Source organism: Microchirus variegatus, assembly GCF_963457635.1.
Source record: "Microchirus variegatus genome assembly, chromosome: 20".
NCBI lineage: Eukaryota > Metazoa > Chordata > Actinopteri > Pleuronectiformes > Soleidae > Microchirus > Microchirus variegatus.
Window position 1 is genome coordinate 17,458,204 of NC_139821.1, and position 19,708 is coordinate 17,477,911.

Sequence of the window (19,708 nt, forward strand, 5' to 3'; positions counted from 1 at the left end):
AGAATAAGCAGTCTAGAAGTTGAAAATGAAAATGCAGTTTGGAATATTGATTATAAATTTTATTTATGAGTCAAAAAATGCAGCTACATTTTGAAAATGAAAAAGCATTTCTGTTAATGCATTTTAATTTTCAAATTTGACATTTCAAATTGGATTTTGTTACCTTTTTGCTGGAGGATGTTTTGAAAATTAAATATTAAATGTAATTTTTTTAATCATTTTAATTAAGTCACAGAATGAGCAGTCTTGAAGTTGAAAATTAAAATGCATTTTGAAATATTGATTATTAATTTTATATTAGTTACAAAATGCAGCTCCATTTTGAAAATGAAAAAGCATTTCTGTTAATGCATTTTAATTTGGATAATGGCGCACATATGCTTCCATACATGGAGCCGTTTATTTGAAAATAATACATTTAAAAAACAATGCCCACTGGTTGCTGGAGTTAACATTACATTTCACACTTCTTCATGCTGCTATAACAGGGAATGTTGTATCCACATAATACGTGATATGAGACCACATACCCGCCCTGAAAATGTCAGCTAAAGATGACCTCCCAACAGGAAGTGGAACCGCTGAAACAGGAAGTAAAATGTAACTTTGCCGAACATTGCCCGATCTCCACGCAACATGATATGTGAGCCAAGGGAACTTACCTGAACATGTTAATGGACACGTCTTTGACCCAACAGGAAGTCAGCCATTTTAAACAGGAAGTACCCTCTAACTTTACTGTACATTAACCGATCTGCACGGATTAAGCTTGAACCTGTTAATACTGCTTGCGGTACTCGTATTTCTATTATATTCTTTCTAATCTAATCTATTCTTCTTTGTGTGTTTTTATTTATTTACTGTAAAGCACTTTGATGGAACACACTATACAGATATATTATTATATTAACTACTTCATTTTAAAATTTCTCATATCATAGTAAACTTTGTGTACTTTAAGTATTCCGTCTATGATGCATTTTATATATTTTTTTAAATTCAATGATGAAATCTAGCGCATGAGATATTATGAATTATGATTGAATTAAGAAAAATTAAAGAAGTTTGTTAAATCATTTAAAAGATTAAAAATGTTTTATAAGGAAAAAACGAACTATGGGTCATATGCATGAATTACAACCCATAGGTACGTTTTTAAAAGAGGTGCCCAAATAACAGCAATCTGGTAACTTTGTTGTGTATCATCAAGTAGCTTAGTTGAAGTTTCTCTGGTGTGATCAACACGGGTTTGACTCCTACGTTAGATTTTTACACACATTTAATTTTTTTACGCCATTGTCTGTAACTTTCTGCCTCCCCTTGTCTTTTTTTAACCATAACCCTAACCTCACTAACACTTGTGTGCGTAGTTGAGTTGAAAAATACAGGTGTTCTAAAGAGTTTGAGTTTGTGTTGGAAGACATTTTTATAGAGATGCTTTGAGGTTCAGGAAAGTCATCCCTGATCCCACAACGCCTGTTTAGTTTCTGTATTCTGAAATACAGCACAATGTTGTTTAGATTTTATTAAAATCTTTTGAAATGTTGAAATGTTTTAAATGTTAGTTTGTTTCAGTTTAAAGTACAGACAATCAACATACTGTTATGGGGTTGTGGGTTAGGTATATATAAACAGAGAATTGACAAAAGGCTCAGCTCCTGCACCAAAGTCCATAGAGGAAATTAACATTTGTAGCTCTCAGAGATGCAGGATCTGCTGTTCTACTGCTGCCTCATGTCGTATGTATGTGTCACATCACTGTGGTTATTATAAACAAAGGATTACATACACTGATGTCACAAAATGACATTTGAACTTAATGATGGAGAAAGCAGGCTGTGACAATTTGCTGCTTTTCTTCATGGATTTTGGTGTGGTTGGAGATCCTGGACAAGCTTATCGAGCAGGTTACATTTTTAATTGAATCCAAGCCCCTTTCTTCAGCCATCCCTCCGCATCTAGGTCGCCAGAGCACAGGAACGTGCAACAAACACAGATTCATGAGCATTGCGCATTGGTTACAATCGAGGTGTGAAGAGTAAAAATGTCCCATCCTACCTTTAAGTAAGCTGGTGATTGTCAGTGATTCAGGATGGTTCCTGGCACAGGTATATGACTATGTCAGTTCATCAACAACACTTTCACCTATCCCTTTCAATATACTTGGTGACAAGAAGGTAAACAGCCATGACAAAACTCTGGCGGTGATGTGCATCCACAAAGACCTGCTGAACTGTAGTGTGCAGCTGGCTCCTGCCTGAACAAAACTTCCTGCGAGTTGCTAATCTGTAGTGCAGAAATGTAGCAGAGGCTTAGAACACAGGTCATCTCCCTGGTCACGAGCAGCTGGCTCCCAGCACTTACAAAAGCAAGGAGCTAGACAGGGTTTTCACACACTGACCACTTCCATTTAAACTTCAGACTTCTTTTTTTCCTCAGACCTATTGGTACAATTCTCAAATTATGTCTAATATTTGCAGGGCAGTGAGTATGTTTCTTAAAACAATCAGTACAAACAGCACCTCTTCATGGATTCCTTGCAAAAGCGTGTCACTTATTTAAAATGTTAATGAACACAACAGTGTCATCAGCATATTCCTTTCCTCATATTCAGTGTGTGTGAAAAGAGAGAAACTCACGATTCACAATTTTTTTCTTCAGTACCTTAGTAAGTTATGTGTAGTTTTTCTGTCTTTTACCCTATGATTACTTGTCATGCATCCAAGAAGGACCAGGTAGATGGGCATAAGCAGGTACATTATGAGGCAGTTGTTTAAGGTCGTGTTCAATATCAGATGATCACATTAGTTCCAGCCATGGCGAAACCGGTTACAAGTCCACCGAGGGACATTTTGAGTTATTTACAGATTCTCAAAGTGTGATTTCTATTTCTATTTCTATTTCTATTTCTGTTTATTTCCAACAATGTCCAACACATGCAAATCGAATAATATTTGAAGAAGATATGGCCAAGAGACAGAATCATCACATTCACATAGCACAACCCCCTCCTGGTCTAAGCTGTCAGTGAAACCACACCTCTCTGTATGAGCACAGATACTATTGTTGTGAGCTACACTGCTACACAGAACAATACATATACCTTACATTAAAAACTGGACATAATATCCTCTTAAGATTTGAAATTAAATAACTTAATAAATATAGGAAGGGGTGGCTTATTCTGTTATAATTTCTTGACCTTGCACTCGTGTGGTGATACAGTGGTATGCAAAAGTTTGGGCACCCCTTTAAATTTTCATGCTTTTCCTTTAAAAATCTTTGGCTGTTTGGATAAGAAATTTCAGTTAAATATAACATAGGAGACAAGCACAGTGATATTTGAGAAGTGAAATAAAGTTTATATGATTTACAGAAAGTGAGCAATAATTATTTAAACAAAATTAGGCATGTGCATAAGTTTAGACACCACAAAAGAAACATTTTGTGCATAACAATAACAGCCTCTAAACGCTTAGCTTCCAATTAGAGTCTGAATTCTGGTAGGTATTTTGGACCATTCTTCTTTACAAAACATCTCCAGTTCAGTCAGGTTTGATGGTTTCAATTATTTTCTTATTTTAATCACAAACAGTGCAATTTTCAATATAAAGAATATAACTTACATAAAAGAGAAATGAGTGTTTTGCTCTTTGTGTTTAGTGTTAGAATGAATAATTCACAGTGATGTCTATCTGTTGCCTCCCATTGTGACGTAAAATGCAGCACTCTGTGCAGCGGGGGAATGTCATGGGAGATATGAAAACAAAACACTGCTACACTGAGAGAGTCATCATCTCTTCTGAGGCTAACTTGGCCCAATGCCTTATATTGTAAAATGCCTAATGGGCTAGCAGCTAATGCTGCATGCCATTTACATTGGACATTCTACTGGTGACCTGTCCATGGCCTTTTGCCTGATGTCAGCAAGGACTGGCACCAGGACATGACCCTCATGTGGAGGATAAAGCAGATGAACGATAGACGATGAATTAATGAATAATTTAATCAGAGAGTTCCCCATTGTGGGACTAATAAAGGATTATCTTATATTAATTTATTGTCAAGACTCAGAAGCTTATGGGATGGGATCTTGTTAGATGGTTATCTTGTCACTGTCACAGGTCCTCCTTCACTCTTTGCCTCAGTGACGTACACCTGACCTGTTTTACAGAGACAGGTACAAGAGAGGGAGTGACGGAACTTCTCATGGGAATAATGGATAGTGAGGGAGAAGTGGCAGACACTTACAAGGGCATTGTCTGCCTGGTGTCTCCAACACACTCATGCATGCACGCACACACACCACCACCACAAGTACAGATTTGGTCTGTGCACCTCCCCTCTGTGTGTGACTCTCACTCAGACTCAGACATAATGCTTATGCTGTATAGACCTCATGCCAGCACCTCCACCTCACTCTACTGTCATTCTATGACGGATGATGTCTGGTGCTGTGGTGTGGAAATGTTATGACTTTAACTTCCCCTCAACTTCTGAGACGTGTGTGTATGTGACTGCAGAGATACTGTATGTATGTGTGAGATTCAAAACTGTAAAAAGGAGAAGAAGTCATTGGGTACTCTCTTGGAATTTGGAACACACCATTCAGTGAATTACCAGAATAACAAATTAGATCAGATTTAAAACATAACATAAATAGATTTGGATATGTGTATATTGGTTACCTTACAAGATCAGGGCCGCCAACCCAGATGTCAGATGTCTCGGGTCTACTGGCAATAAGATCAAAGCAGTAATAGCGTTATTTTAGGCATTTATAATGGCAGAGCTGGCGAAAAAGTAGCAGAGAAGTCTGAGGAAGTGAGGAAGAGGAAACTGTCCGGCAGAGCAAGGGGCCACACACAAGTAAACATCAGATCGGTTATTTATGAATGGCGAGAATTGGAAAACATTTAAAATGGGTGCTGACTGGCAATGGCTCCACAGCTTCTTTAAAAACAAAATGCACATGGCCAGGAGAGGATAAGGGAGGGTCAGTGGTGAGTTTTTACAGCAGTGAGGATAAATGGGTAGACAATGGATGTATTGAAATTCCTGGTTATTTTGGTGGGATATTGATAAATTCTGTGTGGTCATTGTGAATCAGTGATGGCATGACTTTATCCAATATATCTGCAAGTCCTGATTATTTATACGCCAAGAGATTGGGTTCATAACTTGAGCATTGAGTTGGGTCTTTATTTGTTTGAAGAAGAACAGGAACTAGTGCTACTAGTGCAGTGCCCGTAAGTATGTATTCCTATAGTGGGAGCTGAAGAATATTTTTCAGTTATGGTAATGCATGATAGGAACGTAAAGGCTAACATAATACTAATAATATAATTAGCATTAGCATAGCTAGATGTGTTGTTACTGTCAGCCACTAGCTAAGCTCGACCTGCCTGCCTGGTGTAACGTGATAAATCAGCGAAAGTGCAGCATTAAAATTAAAATTCCTCCAAAAAATGTGAAAATCAAGGATGCACACCATCAACCCATCTCCAAAGTCTTAGGTCCTTATTTACTAAGATCCCAAATAGAGAGCGCTAAATTGTGTACAGAAGCCCAAAGACTGTGCCCGCTGCTGGGTTGCATTTTGGGTGGGTGACCTACTTAGATTGCGGACGCAATTGACTTCAGGCGCAGAAGTGGTTAAGACCGCCCTATTTAAATGAGGAGTTTGCGCTAGTCAAGGGTTGTCAGCATGGAGAAAGAGAAAGAGCAGACTCAATGGAAGTGCAAAATGAAATTTGAAGCCACTGAACAGCAAGTACAGCTGACGTTCTGCGATGAGCAGATAACTGGGATCGAGGGATATGACATCCTTGAAGAGGCCGTACCTATGTTCCCCGGGTCCATAGGACATCCTGCGTCGGTATGATGGACAGCTACATCATTACCTGACATATCAAACAAAGAAAACTATGGACTATGGATGTTTCCGTTGGGAAAAAAAAAGAAAAGGTGCCGCACTCTCCTCCTGACTCCCCTGCAGCTCACTGAGAGATAGTAAAATAAATCTAATAATAATAAATAAATAAATAAATAAATAAAGCCGATCATCACAACAGCAGCCGTGGCTGCTTATTAGTCCCAGTCCGTCCCTGGTTTCATCTGTGTTCATTCAGTCAGGCCGTCATAATAAAGACATAAGTGAGAGGCTTGCTCAGAATCGCACTGTAGGTGAATGTGGAGCCAACTTCAATGTCGTTTTGATAATGTTTTGTGACGTGCCGAAACGTACCGAAATAACGTTGTTTGCCGTTGCGTATTGAACCGAACAGGGCGTACTGAACGGTTCGGTAAAATACCGAATACCGTAGCATCCCTAGTAAATACCAGGTCTGAAAGTCATGTAAGCAAACAATTACCTTCCTTTTTGCACCTGCCATGTCCAAAAGGATGTCCATGTGTACATCTCATGTGACATGCATGTGTTATTATGAATGTAGATATGGAAGCCTGTATTTCAGTTCTGTGATTGGCTGCAGAACTGTTCAACTCTGCCTCTCATTCAGTCTCAGCTGGGATTGGTGCTAGCTCCTCCCATGACCCTCTAATGGTAATTAGTAGATAATGGATGGATGAAACATGTAATAATGAAACTGTGGTGGGACAAATGAGACGATGGTGAGATACCACAGTCTGGATAATTGATGGGAAACACCTCGCAGCAATTCCTGCTTTCAGGTTGGGTGGTCCAGTTTGTTGTTGAGTGCTTACATTCTAAGGGATAGCCTTTAGCCTGCAGTGCATTCCCAACAGGTTTACATGCTTCTGCCTTCTCTCTCTCTCTTAGCATAGGTGGTGCCGCTCAACTGGTGGAGCACATGTTGTTGGTGTCTGCTTGTGTGTGAAGAAGCCTGAGAACATGCAGCTTCTCTTTGATGTGGTTCTTTCAGTAGTCCAGTGGTTTGCTTGGTTTCTGTCACATCTAATGGTCGTCAGTGTAGGATTCCAAACTGCTTTGCAGCTCTGCTTTTACACTTCTGATTCATGACTCCCTCATCAAAGTGATCCAGTTCAAAATAAGACCAGATTACTTTCATTAAATATTGTTCAAGCACAAAATAAAAAATAAAAAAAAGGTGTGGCTGAATACATAATAGCTGGTAATAGGTCAGTGGCATCAAGTTAGGCATAACATTTTGGCGTTACCACTTGCTGCATGGCTAGTGGGAACACAAAATGTAAAGATGGGTTTTTACCTGGTTTGCACAAGAAGTTTCATGAGTTTTTGTATGTTTAGCAGGTGAACACAAGTGTCTGTATTGCCACCAAAATCTAATAATTTCTCCCTTAACCCAGTGACTGCGGGAAAGCATTGCCGTACTTCTACCACTGACGCCGGGAGAGCTGCTGCGCGTTTTATTTTACCATAGACGCCGATAAGACGGATACGTAAATTTTCGGGGGGTATAAGGGTTTCTCTTGACATTGTTTTGAAATTACTTCGCGCAAACATGGAGAACTTTGACAGCTGGGATTTATGGTTAAGACATAATTATGATTATGTACATCAGACTTTGTACAGCTGATGTCCACATGTTGTTACATGACCTCCATGTGTTTTAAGCTCCTACTGCATATTTTAAAGGTGATATTTGCTTTAAAATGCAATATTTTTTTAGGCGACGGAAAAAAATCCTTCATTTATGCTGTGTTCCATGTACATTTACTCTGACACGGTGGCATCTACAGTGAAACTTACACCTCTGGTGGAATCTCACAAGTGTTATCTGTAGTTTGATACCAAGCTAATTCACATAGAGCTTGTAACTGCAGAGATTTTTTCTATTTAGTTTGGGCATGTCATTTTTTTTTAAAAACTGATGTAACTTTACCTAATATAATCTAATATAATCATTTCTAACCTAACCTAAAACAACTTTACCTAACTTGACCCAACCTAACTTAATTCACCTTACCTGTCTTAACCTAACCTGACCAAATTTACCCAACCTGTGCTGACCTAACCTAACCTAATATACCTAACCTGGCTTAATCTAACCTAACCTAATTTACCTACCCTGTCTAAGTCTAAATTAACCTACATTCTTAATGCCAATTATTCAACTTAAGTTTAATCACTCACATCCCTATAATTTTCCACATATTGTAAATGTGTTCCATTGCTTCCCAACAGATCTGTGCTGGTTTGTCTTATCCTAATTTACTGATGAAACTCAGTGAATGCAGCTCAAACTGAACCTCGCAAAAACCCATCCTCTCCTCTTTCTCCTTCCTTCACTCTCCTCTGCTTCTCCACTGTCCAGTGCCTCATTTCCTTGATGAGATGTGGAGCAGAAATTTCTCTGGCAATTAAAAGCAGATGCAGCTGCCAGTCTGAAGCTGTCAGATGTCAGCTACAGCTCTGGGGCAGGAAGTGGCACCATTTGAGGCTGAGTTCACCAACCTCTCCCTGCTCCTTTCAATCACTGTCGCACACACACACACACACACACACACACACACACACACACACACACACACACACACACACACACACACACACACACACACACACACACACACACACACACACAGCGCCATTCAAACACCTAATTGTCCTCCTGCTTTACTTTCACTCAGCAAAGTTGCTTAAAGATGAAAAAATGCAGAATAAGAAAATGAAAATAAACGGCTACCAATATGGCCACATGGTTGGTGAAGTGGTTAGCACTCTTGCCTTTGCAGCAAGAAGACCCCGATTTCGCAGCCTGTGTGAACAGGAGCAGATTTGGGGATTAGGACATAATATTCCAATATATCCATTATATACCGTTTTATGGCCTCCATCATCAACTTATCTGCCAATTACTTAAAAAAAAAACATGCACATGTTGCAAAGTCACTAAAGCTTTATTTTTTCCATCCAAAAGTTTATCTTTTCGTTTTATTTTTAAAGGCCAGTCTCATTAATATTAAATGTATACATTGTTTTTATTGAAAATAGAACAGAATAGAATATAATTGCTCTTTATTGTCATTGCAACACACAAAATGGTACAGTGCAACAAGATAATGTGCAACAAGTTTCACAGCTCTCTTTTAGTTGGACAAAGGTTTAATGTCATTGAAACAAATAAAAAATAATAATCATTAAAGAAGCAATTTGTGACCCGCCACGGACAAAGGGGGCGCAAGTCGGCCCAGCGCAAAACGAGTAAAACATGAAAAAAAATTTATTTTTTCAAAATGTGGAATTTTCGTTCTTTTCAAAATTGTCAACTTGAAGTTTGTAAGAAGCCACTACATGCTTTAAATCACAGTATTGTGGGTCTTAAAACTAGGGATGGGACTTTTTTGTCGACAAATCGACCGACAATCGACATGCGCGCATCTCGACAAAAAAATTAAAAGTAAAAAAAGTCGAAGTGTCACAAACACGTAAATTTCATAACCACGGAGGTTAAAGAAGATGTGCACGAAAAGGTGATCCTGCTGTCCAGGCTCTCTGCTCTCTCAGATGATCGTGCGCGCGTCATCGGCTCGTTCTCTCGAGAGGCCGTGCGCCTCCAAGCGTGTGTGTGTGCGTGCAGTGCGAACGAGGTTGCGCTTAAGTTTAGGACTCCCATCACATCCCAATTCCCATCCCTACTTAAAACCATAAACTTTGTATTTGAATTAAGGTTGTTTGTCCGCTGTGAATCATTCCTAGTTTGGGGGTGGTGATCTCACATTCCAGAGCTTTTGTTGTTTTTTCGGCCAATCAGCTGACGGTCACGGAGAATACACATGGCTAATTAATATGCATGTGAGGCAGCTGTTGAGAGAGAGAGGAAAGGGGGAGAGAGAGTGTGTGGAACTTTCCAGCAGTTATTGAGTGTGTGCAGAGTGAAATTAAAGCGTGATTGTCATCAAAGCAGTCGTCATCAAAACTTTGTTGACCAAAGGAAGGCAAGGAGAACCTCTATCTTTGATCCTTCTCTCTAGGGACACTGTGTATTATTTATGGGTTTATATGACCCAAAATCCACCTTTAAGTATATAAAGTATATTTTGTTTTCATGAAACAACAAAAAAACAGATGATGGAAATACAGTGGTATGCAAAAGTTTGGGCACCCCTGTAAATGTTCATGATTTTCCTTTATAAATCATTGGTTATTTGGATAAGAAATTTCAGTTAAATATATCATATAGGAGACAAACAGGGATATTTGAGAAGTGAAATAAAGTTTTTATGATTTACAGTCACTCTGTTCACAAACCCTGGTATATAGAGTGTAAAAGTATTTCTGATTGAAGTACCACTGGAGGAAGCTTGCATTCCAGTGGTGATACACATACCACAGTTTGAGAACCATATATCTAATTGCACTGCAGAGCAGGTATGAAATGTGGATAGGTGTCTATCCATAAGAGTTGTTCAATAACTGGTCAATGAAGGTTTTGTGTTATTTGTTATCAGTAAACCGTTATATTTTATCAGATGAAGGAAACAAAATAAATAAAGAAAATTAAATAAAATGATCAGCCATATTGGTCGACCATTGGGCACCAATTTAATCACCTGCTGATTTTCATTCACCCTCCTGATACCTTTTTTCTCCAGTCTTTACCTCTGGCGGATGAAAGGCAGAGCACACAGAGAGGCTCCACATTATTCCACACAGCACCAGTGTCAGTGTCCAGCCACCCTTTCCAGCTCACATTAATTGGTTGCAAATGGCTGTTAGGATTAGCCAGTGATGGCTTTGAGATAATGTAATATACACAAGGCTCATGCTCTTTAACACAATTCCACCCATTTTTTTTTTTTACTCATTTGTGACATTTTCCGATATAATGAACATCTTGCTGTCGTCACACACGTGCAAATCTATTTGATCGCTTCACTGTTTTGTCTTTTATATTACAGTATTGATCTGTGACAGGACGACGTATTTATCGTCTCATCTAATCCCAGTCATGCTGCAGTGGCCCTCCAAGCAACAGAGACAGGGCGTCTCTGTCAGAAAGCCGACAAACACAATTAAAAATGCACTGATGTGTGTTGGCCTGCGTAATTGGCTTCCAGTAAAAAACATGTCTGCGGCTCTTCATGCTGCAGAATGTGGCAGTGATTTGGCTTTTTGTCATGACGTTTCTACTAAAGTCAACATTCCCTTGATGAGGAGCTTTGAGGTTCGGTGTCCGCTCTTCAAAGCGATGACATGCTCCAGTCAGAATCGCCATGTTAATCATCGTAAAAGGAAGTGTTTTGTGGACAGAAAGTCTCAAATGTGTGTTCATTTTGAAATTCCTTCATTTGGACTTGTGGTATGTGAGTCATTGTGTACGTTTCTTGTTTCTTGTGTGTGTGTGTTCAATATCCAGGTCTGGGTTATGTCCTCTAGCAGGATGTGGACGCTGAGAACCTTGTGTGTGTGTGTTCTTGTATTTGTTGCCTCTGTAGTACCTTTTCTGGCATAAAAACTCATGCACAGTTTAATCGAGCTGAGGCCATAGTCCGACTAAGACAGGCAACTGGACATCTTGCCAAGTCCAAATGATCGATTTATTGGCCGTGCATGACTAACTCCGCCTTTGTAGATGGCACTGTAGCTCTGTATAAGCCTGTGTATTGAATCCGGTTGATTTTTACATCACAGAAAAACAGCGTGATAGATAGTGAGATGGATCATGCTGTGTTTCTTACCTGCACATGTTAAAATCATGATAGAAATGGTTGTCGTGTTGTCGAAAGAAAGACACTGCTGGCAACAGTACTGCAGTTTATATGTCGTCTCTTTCTACTTCCGGGTCAAAAACTGGGGATGAAATGTTGGTGCATGCGCAGAACGGCCTGCCTAATATATTCCTGCAACAGCTGCACTATGAAAACTACACCAATAAATTTAATATTAAAACATAAAGGCGTTTTTTCACAATGTTTTTTTTTCAACCTGGTACTAAAATGACATTTCCACACACTTAAATGAATATACTGTATTTGCTGAACCAAAACACATTTTTTATACATGTCTACAGACCTGCTTGTCAACATGATAGTGTTTTAAATGCTTGTGGTGCTTTTGAGTAAATGCATATCCACTTCCTCGTAATGAATGTGGTTTTGTCTAGGCACCAAAAGCACATGGTTAGGGCTAGTAAGAGATCATGTTTTTTCCTCATAGTGTCAACATACACTGCATAATATATACACACTTCATAAAACACCATGCTTTTATGAAGCCACACATCTTCTGCAGTTTGGTGTTGGTGGATGTCCCACTTTGTGAAATCCTTCCACCACCAATATCTCTCGCTTATGGGTGAGAACTGTGCCTCATACTTGTGATCTATGTCACGTAAATGTAACATGGGGGATAATATGCTCCTTGTTAAACACAATTCAAGAATGCAGTTTAGTGGGAATGTAATTTTTTTGACTCAAGGTTGTGCCTCTGCAAATTACTGGCACACACTAGCCTTGCTCAGTCTGGAAGGGGTGTAATCACCTCCCACTTTCAAGTGGTGTGACCAAAAGACATAGATGACAATGCCCCTGTACACAATTGGACATCTACAACCGTTCAAACCAATGATCTGGATGACATATACAGAACTACAGAAAATGTTTCAAGAAACATGCTTGTTTTTAGGAGTGATGACTCTCTAGTAATGGCATCAAACAACTTTTGTTTGGGGGAGCTCGTCGCAAGTCGCTTAAAATGGAAGCAACAGCCATATCAAAAGACAGCTGCTCTTTAGTGGTTGCCATGTTGGATGTACACAAAAGCTGCGAGGGGTTTGCGATGTGTCTGCGGAGCAAAATCAAATCACTGGCAGACTCGGCTGGATTCAAGTCAGCAGGGCAAAAGTCCTTTACCCATCAATTCTCCTTCAGTGTCAGCATAAGGTTGACATTTGTGAAATATTTCAAACGTTGGTGTATTGCCGTAGAAGATTATTAAATATATTTGCTAGAATTTGCGTGAAAAGTCAGACCAACATCTCTGAATAAATCCAAAAGGAGGTTTATTTACAGTGGATATGCAGGATGTGAGTATAGCCAGATTGGATATCCAGCAGAGGAGGTAGCATGCTGTCACATAACCGCAAACAAGTCAGCGTTTACCAAAGACCCACATCACATTTCTTCTCCTCAGCAAAACACAATAGGATTAATTTTTGACTTCAACTTCAGTTTCGGTATTACATTTAAGCTTAATATCATATAATTATGTAATGCTAACCTAGTGGACCATGTCAATTGGCAATTACACCATTTGGAATTGAGACCTGGCAGTAGCTCTTGCTGAACTGCCAGGATTATAGACTGGGTCTCTATAATCCTAGAGACCCAGTCTCCAGGATTATATGTTGCCATTGTACGTTTTTGCAAACCACATGAGGCTGAACCAAAATGATAGTATGGTTAAAGGCATGCATATGAGTTTGATCGTGTTTTAACCACCTGCGTTAGTTTTGGCAGAAATGAGGATGATGATAACCATTTCTTGGTTAGGTTTAGGCATGCAAAAGCGCTTGATTCGGAAAAGATCATGGTTTTCCCTTATAACATCAAAATCCCTCACATAAAAAAATCCCCACAATGCCCTTAACACACTGCTACACAGCAAAAAGCACACTGACATTTGGGGTGAATTCCAATTCCTTGCTTAACCCTCAATCTCAAAAATGCGCGCTCCCTCTAGCGCAGGGGTCGCCAACCTTTTTGAGACCGAGAGCTACCTGAAGGGTAAAGAATAATATGGAGGGCTACCATATAAACATTTTATGCACCATTTTTTTTTTTTACCATTTGAATGATTAATATTATGCATTCAATTGCATACACATTAATTCCAGTGCTTACTCTTAACAATTATCAGTTTTTTATAAACAATATCAATGATATTTTAGTGAGTGATCATATGGATACATGCAAGTGAGGTGAGGTGAAGTGAGCCCGTGGGCAACATATTGGCTGCCTGCGGGCTACCAGGTGTCCCCGGGAACCACGTCGGTGACCCCTGCTCTAGTGCAAGTGCTGTCTCGATTCTCAGAAAAATTAAGTTGAGGGGCAAGTTTAAGGGCTATATCGCCCTCAATATTGAGATTTTCCGAGACCACCCTTGGGAGCAAGGGCTACCCAGAATGCACTGCGTGTTTTGCCATAACAAAAATGGCGCCGAAAGCAGCGAAACGAGTACGCTACAAATTTACCAAAAAGTATTTTCTTTGTTAATAGAGAAATAAAAATGATGAAAACCATTGTATTATCTTAGTTTAGGCCCATATTATGGATTACTGACGTCATTGTTGCATAACATTTATTTTTATTTTACGATCTTTTGTCAATAGCCGGCCGGTGCGCACACACGATCGTTTGCTATCGTTTACTTTTCAATAAGCCGTGGTGTGTGGTAACTGTCAGCTTAATATGTCCGTGGTTGTGGTATTTGTATGAGTATCATCTTATAACTAACTGACAACCTAATAACTTGACTGACAAACGGATCGTAATAAATAATCCTGATGTAAATGTGTTCTTCTTTTTCTTTTTTGGAGTTGACAGACTGGACGCAGCTTTCGCGTTATTCTGCCCCCAAAGTCTGAAGATGTATCTGCATTTAAGGGATGTCCCATTTCTAAGTGACAAAATAACACTTGGTTTTGAGGGCCAGTTAAGATTAAGGGTTGAGCTTGAGGGTTAAGATTGAGGGTTAAGATAGGAATTGGAATTGGCCCTTGGTCTTGGACTGCAGTTTGTTGCCTCGCTCTCACTCATTTGAAGTCCGATGAGATCCATGTAGAGATGGCGAAATAAGTCAGATTCTTCATGCAGAAGTATGGATACTATAAAAATGACATTGGTAGAAGTAGAAGAGCTAACATCCAGTAAAAGTAAGAAATTACAGGCTCTGAAATGCACTTACACCATTGAAAAGTTTGGGGTCACTTATTTTTGAAGGAAAAACCTTTTTTTTTAAATATAACATTAAATGAATCAGAAATATACTCTATACATTGTTAATGTGGTAAACGGCTATTCTAGCTGCAAATGTCTGGTTTTTAATGCAATATGTACATAGGTGTATAGAGGCCCATTTCCAGTGTTCTAATGGTACACTGTGTTTGCTAATCGCATTATAAGGCTATTGGATGATTAGAAAACGTTTGAAAACCCTTGTGCAATGATGTTAGCACAGCTGTTTTGCTGGTTCTTTGACGAAAGCAAAATTTGAAGGGCAAAATTATTATGTCAAATAAAAATCATTATTTCTAATCTTGTAAATGTCTTGACTACATTTTCATTTTGCAACTCTTTTGATGAATAAAAGTATAAGTATGAAAGTGAAATAAAATGTTTAACTTCAATAATACATGATATCACTAATGACTGCTGGTTATGCTCTTCTTCTTCTTTTATGTAGAGTAATTATACTCAAGTACAGATACCTGAAATCTACACAACTAAAGTAATGAAATATTTAATTGCTGTGTATATGTGTCTGTTCCACAATGTAACATTTTTCTGTACAGAACATACAAAGTTAATGGTTGCAGAAAGGTTCTTCTGGAAAAGCAGGTGGGTGTATTCATATGGGTGCAAACCAGACAACACATCATAACAGTGGATGATAGGGCAATAAAATCATTGATCATCCAATTATCTATGCATCTATTCCATGAAAATAGAATTGTGATAGACATAAGCACTGGGCAATATTAGATTGTGATGGTAAGATAACCAAATATCACAGCATCACGATACTACAATTACCTTATGTAACACCACTGCTTGCACTAACCCAGAGGGGGCAGTGTCATGTTACTCAAGTCTGCATACAACTGGAGTGATTCCTTCACTGTTTTTTGACGAGTTATTAAAACACAGCTAACATGAAACCGTCGGAAAACTCTTTTTTTCTGTTATTTTTCTCCCGGTAACATTCATTTTGTTTCTTTTAGACATGGATGAGTGTGAGAACGACTACAATGGGGGATGTGTCCATGAATGCATCAACATACCAGGAAACTACAGGTGCACCTGCTATGATGGATTCATGCTGGCCCATGATGGACACAACTGCATGGGTAAGAACAACTCTTACAATATATTTTCATGTACAGTATGTCTGTGTTAACAGAGCTCCAATCACTCAACATTTTAAAAGAGTGGAGCAGAGATGTCTTATGGTCAAAATGAGTTCCCCAAAAGGTCCTTTTTCTCATTATCTTGACAAATGTCTGAATCCTTGACAACATATATAATACACCTAAATATATATATTACATAATATGTAATATATATATATATATCTCAGTGCTGTCAAACGATTAAAATATTTAATTGTGATTAATCGCATTAATGTCATAGTTAACTCGCGATTAATCTCAATTAATCACACATTTTTATCTATTCTAAATGTCTCTTGATTTCTTTTTGTACCATTATTTTTGCTCATTTTACTACTCTTATCAACATAGAAAAGTGGATTGGCTTGCTTTGTGTAAATGTTATGTGCATATTTTGGCATATACTGTAGTGTAGGGCTGAATTAATCGAAATTTATCTAAATTGCAATACAGCTTACTGCAATTTCAAGATACAATATTTGTTCAAGCCAAAATATAATTTTAGATGAATTATTATTACACATCTTATTCTACAACCTGAACCACCCTGTCAGACACAAACTAATCATAGTCTCTTCTATGTTACAGGCTAAACCTGATTGTGTGTAACTTGTGTCTGTATGTGAAGAGCTGTGTATGTGTGTGTGCTGTAGGAGGTAGGAGACATTAGTGTACTGAGTGTTGCGTGTCAGAGAGGTGCGTAGGTGAAGCAGGAAGTAATGTGTTCCAAATGTTTACATTAGCGAGCCGCAGGTGAATATCTGTCACTCTGCATATTTTGAGTTATTCCTCTTATTGTCAGAGTTGCGCAATAATAACAGAGGCTGTGTATCACCCCGCAGTTCTGTGAATAAAGAGTCGTTCTTCAACGCAGACGAAGTCCCGTGGTTTAATGTGTTGTTGCCGTAACGAGCTAATTCGAGCTGAAGGAGCTAGCGGAGAAGCGCACAGTGCTCGCCATCCACTCAAAACATAACGTTTAAGCTGATAACTCTTTGGCCAACTCAAAGCCCAAACAAGTGTGTGCGCAGCGTGTCTGTTGTTTTGTCTAGCTAGTGTGGTGTTGTAGTTGTTCTTTAACAGTAGTTGTTTAACTGACTGCGCTAATATATATATATATTTAGGTGTCACTGATAAAAAGTCCCCTTTAATCTTGGGTTAGGGTTCTGAGCAATCTGAGAAAGAACTAGTGTTGGGGTAATCTGACCCATGACTAGAGACTGTGATCAATCACAGGGCAATCAAGGTTCAGAGAGAGAGTTTGGCTAAGTAGCTGATAATACACTGACCTTTGATGGAAATACCATTATTCTAGCAAGGGCAACACCTGCCTACACTGGTACTGTCTTCGTCTCCTTTGGTGTTAATGGCCACTAATTATATCGCGCGCGGATATTATGGAATCGGTCTCGCGCGTCCGCGTCGTCGTCCGCGTCCACAGATTTTAGCCGTTAACGCGATAACTGGAAAGGCGTTTGAGATTAAATTTTCTTATTTTTTTATGGGTCACATACCCCCTATAGATGATCCCTATTGATTTTGATCTGTCTACCATTATTAATTAATGCATTAATTCATTAATTAATGAATGAATTAATTCATTCATTAATTAATTATATAAAAACCATATTTTCTCCTGTATCTTCCAAAGTATTGCAGGTATTTGCTTCAAATTTTGTAATACCACCTGAGAATTATCCCTATCTTTGTAGCTTAATTATTAATAAGCAAATTAATTAATTTATTATGCTAAAAACACATTTTCGGCTTTATCTTCCAGACTGATGGAGATATTGCCTTCAAATGTTATACAATGATTCATGTAACAACTATCTACAAGTACAATCATTATTACTTTGGCTATGATTGGTAATAGTTACATAATAAGTTAACTGGTTAACTTATTAGTGAACACAGAAAAAACAGTTAAGGCATTTTTTCTTTATTATTGAGCTCATTTGGACACATTGAGGATATCATGGGTTTATTTAGCACTTATTCATAATAATTATTACATTTTAATATTAATTTATTAATTATCATATAAAAAATAGTTAAGCCTCCATTTCTTTATTAATGCATTGAATGGAAAGTTTGAACATATTGTATGCTTTTTCATGAAATTGAATAAACATAGTGTATGCTTTTTCATGACATTTGGACACTTTGAAGATATGGCAGGTGTGGTTAGCATTTTAATATTCATAATATTTAACAAGGTATAATAGGTTAACTAGTTTTATTAAAAACTAGAGAGAAATTTATGAGTTCAGGTATTCTGTGTTCAATATCGAGTTTATATGGATACTTTGAACATGTATAAAGTGTAGTCAGCATTATATCATAATATTTAACAGTTATTTTATTGAATTTATTAATAATTAATTAAAACAGTTAGTGGCAGGTGCGAGTGCGTATACTTTGGGTATATTGGAAAGTTGAGGATTGGACAAGTTCGCGGATATACCCCTTGCTGTCGGCCCCCGACAGCGTAGGGTAGTTCAGTTTCACTTCATAACAGAAAATCCCTGGAAAGTCATTGTTTTGTTGGTAGGACTTTCTGAAACAGTACTGAATGTCTTCAGGTGTCGACACATATTTCTTCTTTTACGAGCTAAAAACCTTGTTTTGTCTAAAAGTATTCTTCTTCTTCAAATAACTAACATAGTAGTGCACATTCAGCCACAGTTTGACAAACACTGCAGCCTGAAGTTGTGTGTATTTGGGAACGTAAATCACCGTAGTTCACTGTAGTAATAAGTCTCCATCAAAGTGCAACAGCTCTATTTGAAGAGAACTTGTTTGTCTCACCATTAAAGTTCACACTCAATTTATTTCTCAAGTATCTTGCACACTGTGGGGAAAAGACTGAGGATGTTGTGGCTTTGAACAGACCTGGAGCATGAACTCCAGAAACATCAGAGCCTTGTGGTGCTCACCACTAGCTCTGGATGACAAATTACACTGAGGAAAATTGCGTGAGTGTGCAGAGAGCCGATCAATCAGCTCCCAGATGCACTGTGTCAACAAGTTAAGGCACTAATTGATTTAAGATTGCCTAATTGTAGTGTGATTAAAGAGCGCTTGCCTGTCGGTTCCTTTCTTCCTTTTTGAATTTGACTTTATTTATTTTGTTTTTGGCATGGACACAGCTGGGCCCAATGTGTCCTTCACTCAGCTTGGAGCTGCTTTCTCTGTCTCTGAATGTCTACTGCAGTGGCATAGGTTTATTTTCTTGCTCCTGGTACAGGTTGTGTGTGTCCACTACTGGTTGAATGCAGAGGTCAAATTTACTATGGCTAATTGATGTGTGCACAAAAACAACTAATTATAATTCTAGAATGCTTGTGTGCATGTGGTTCTGGACAATGAAATTACCTCTGTTCACACCTGTTTTTTTAACATCGAATCACAAGTAAACAGCTGTGAGTTCACCAGTTCACATCTGGCATGAGGAAAGACTGCACATGTGTCTCACTGACCACAGTGATCACAACTCACTTCCTCACTCTACATATGTAAATAAACATAAACAACACATTTCTTTCGCCCCAGTCTTTCATTCAGAGGACGAAGCTGAATTTCAGTGTGGTCCAGGAAACATGTGGACCCATTCTTCTATCAGTGTGATG

The 19,708-nt window shown here is 38.5% G+C and overlaps 1 protein-coding gene across 1 annotated transcript in view; it reads left to right on the forward strand.

The window, feature by feature from the left end:
- The window catches only part of scube1 (signal peptide, CUB domain, EGF-like 1), a gene marked incomplete at both ends in the record, with an annotated part of 184,741 nt that overhangs the window by 29,733 nt on the left and 135,300 nt on the right, over window positions 1–19,708 (forward strand). Inside the window, one exon of the mRNA XM_083906981.1 lies at window positions 15,909–16,034. Coding sequence (XP_083763107.1) covers window positions 15,909–16,034 — 126 coding nt within the window. The remainder of the gene's footprint in view (window positions 1–15,908; window positions 16,035–19,708) is intronic.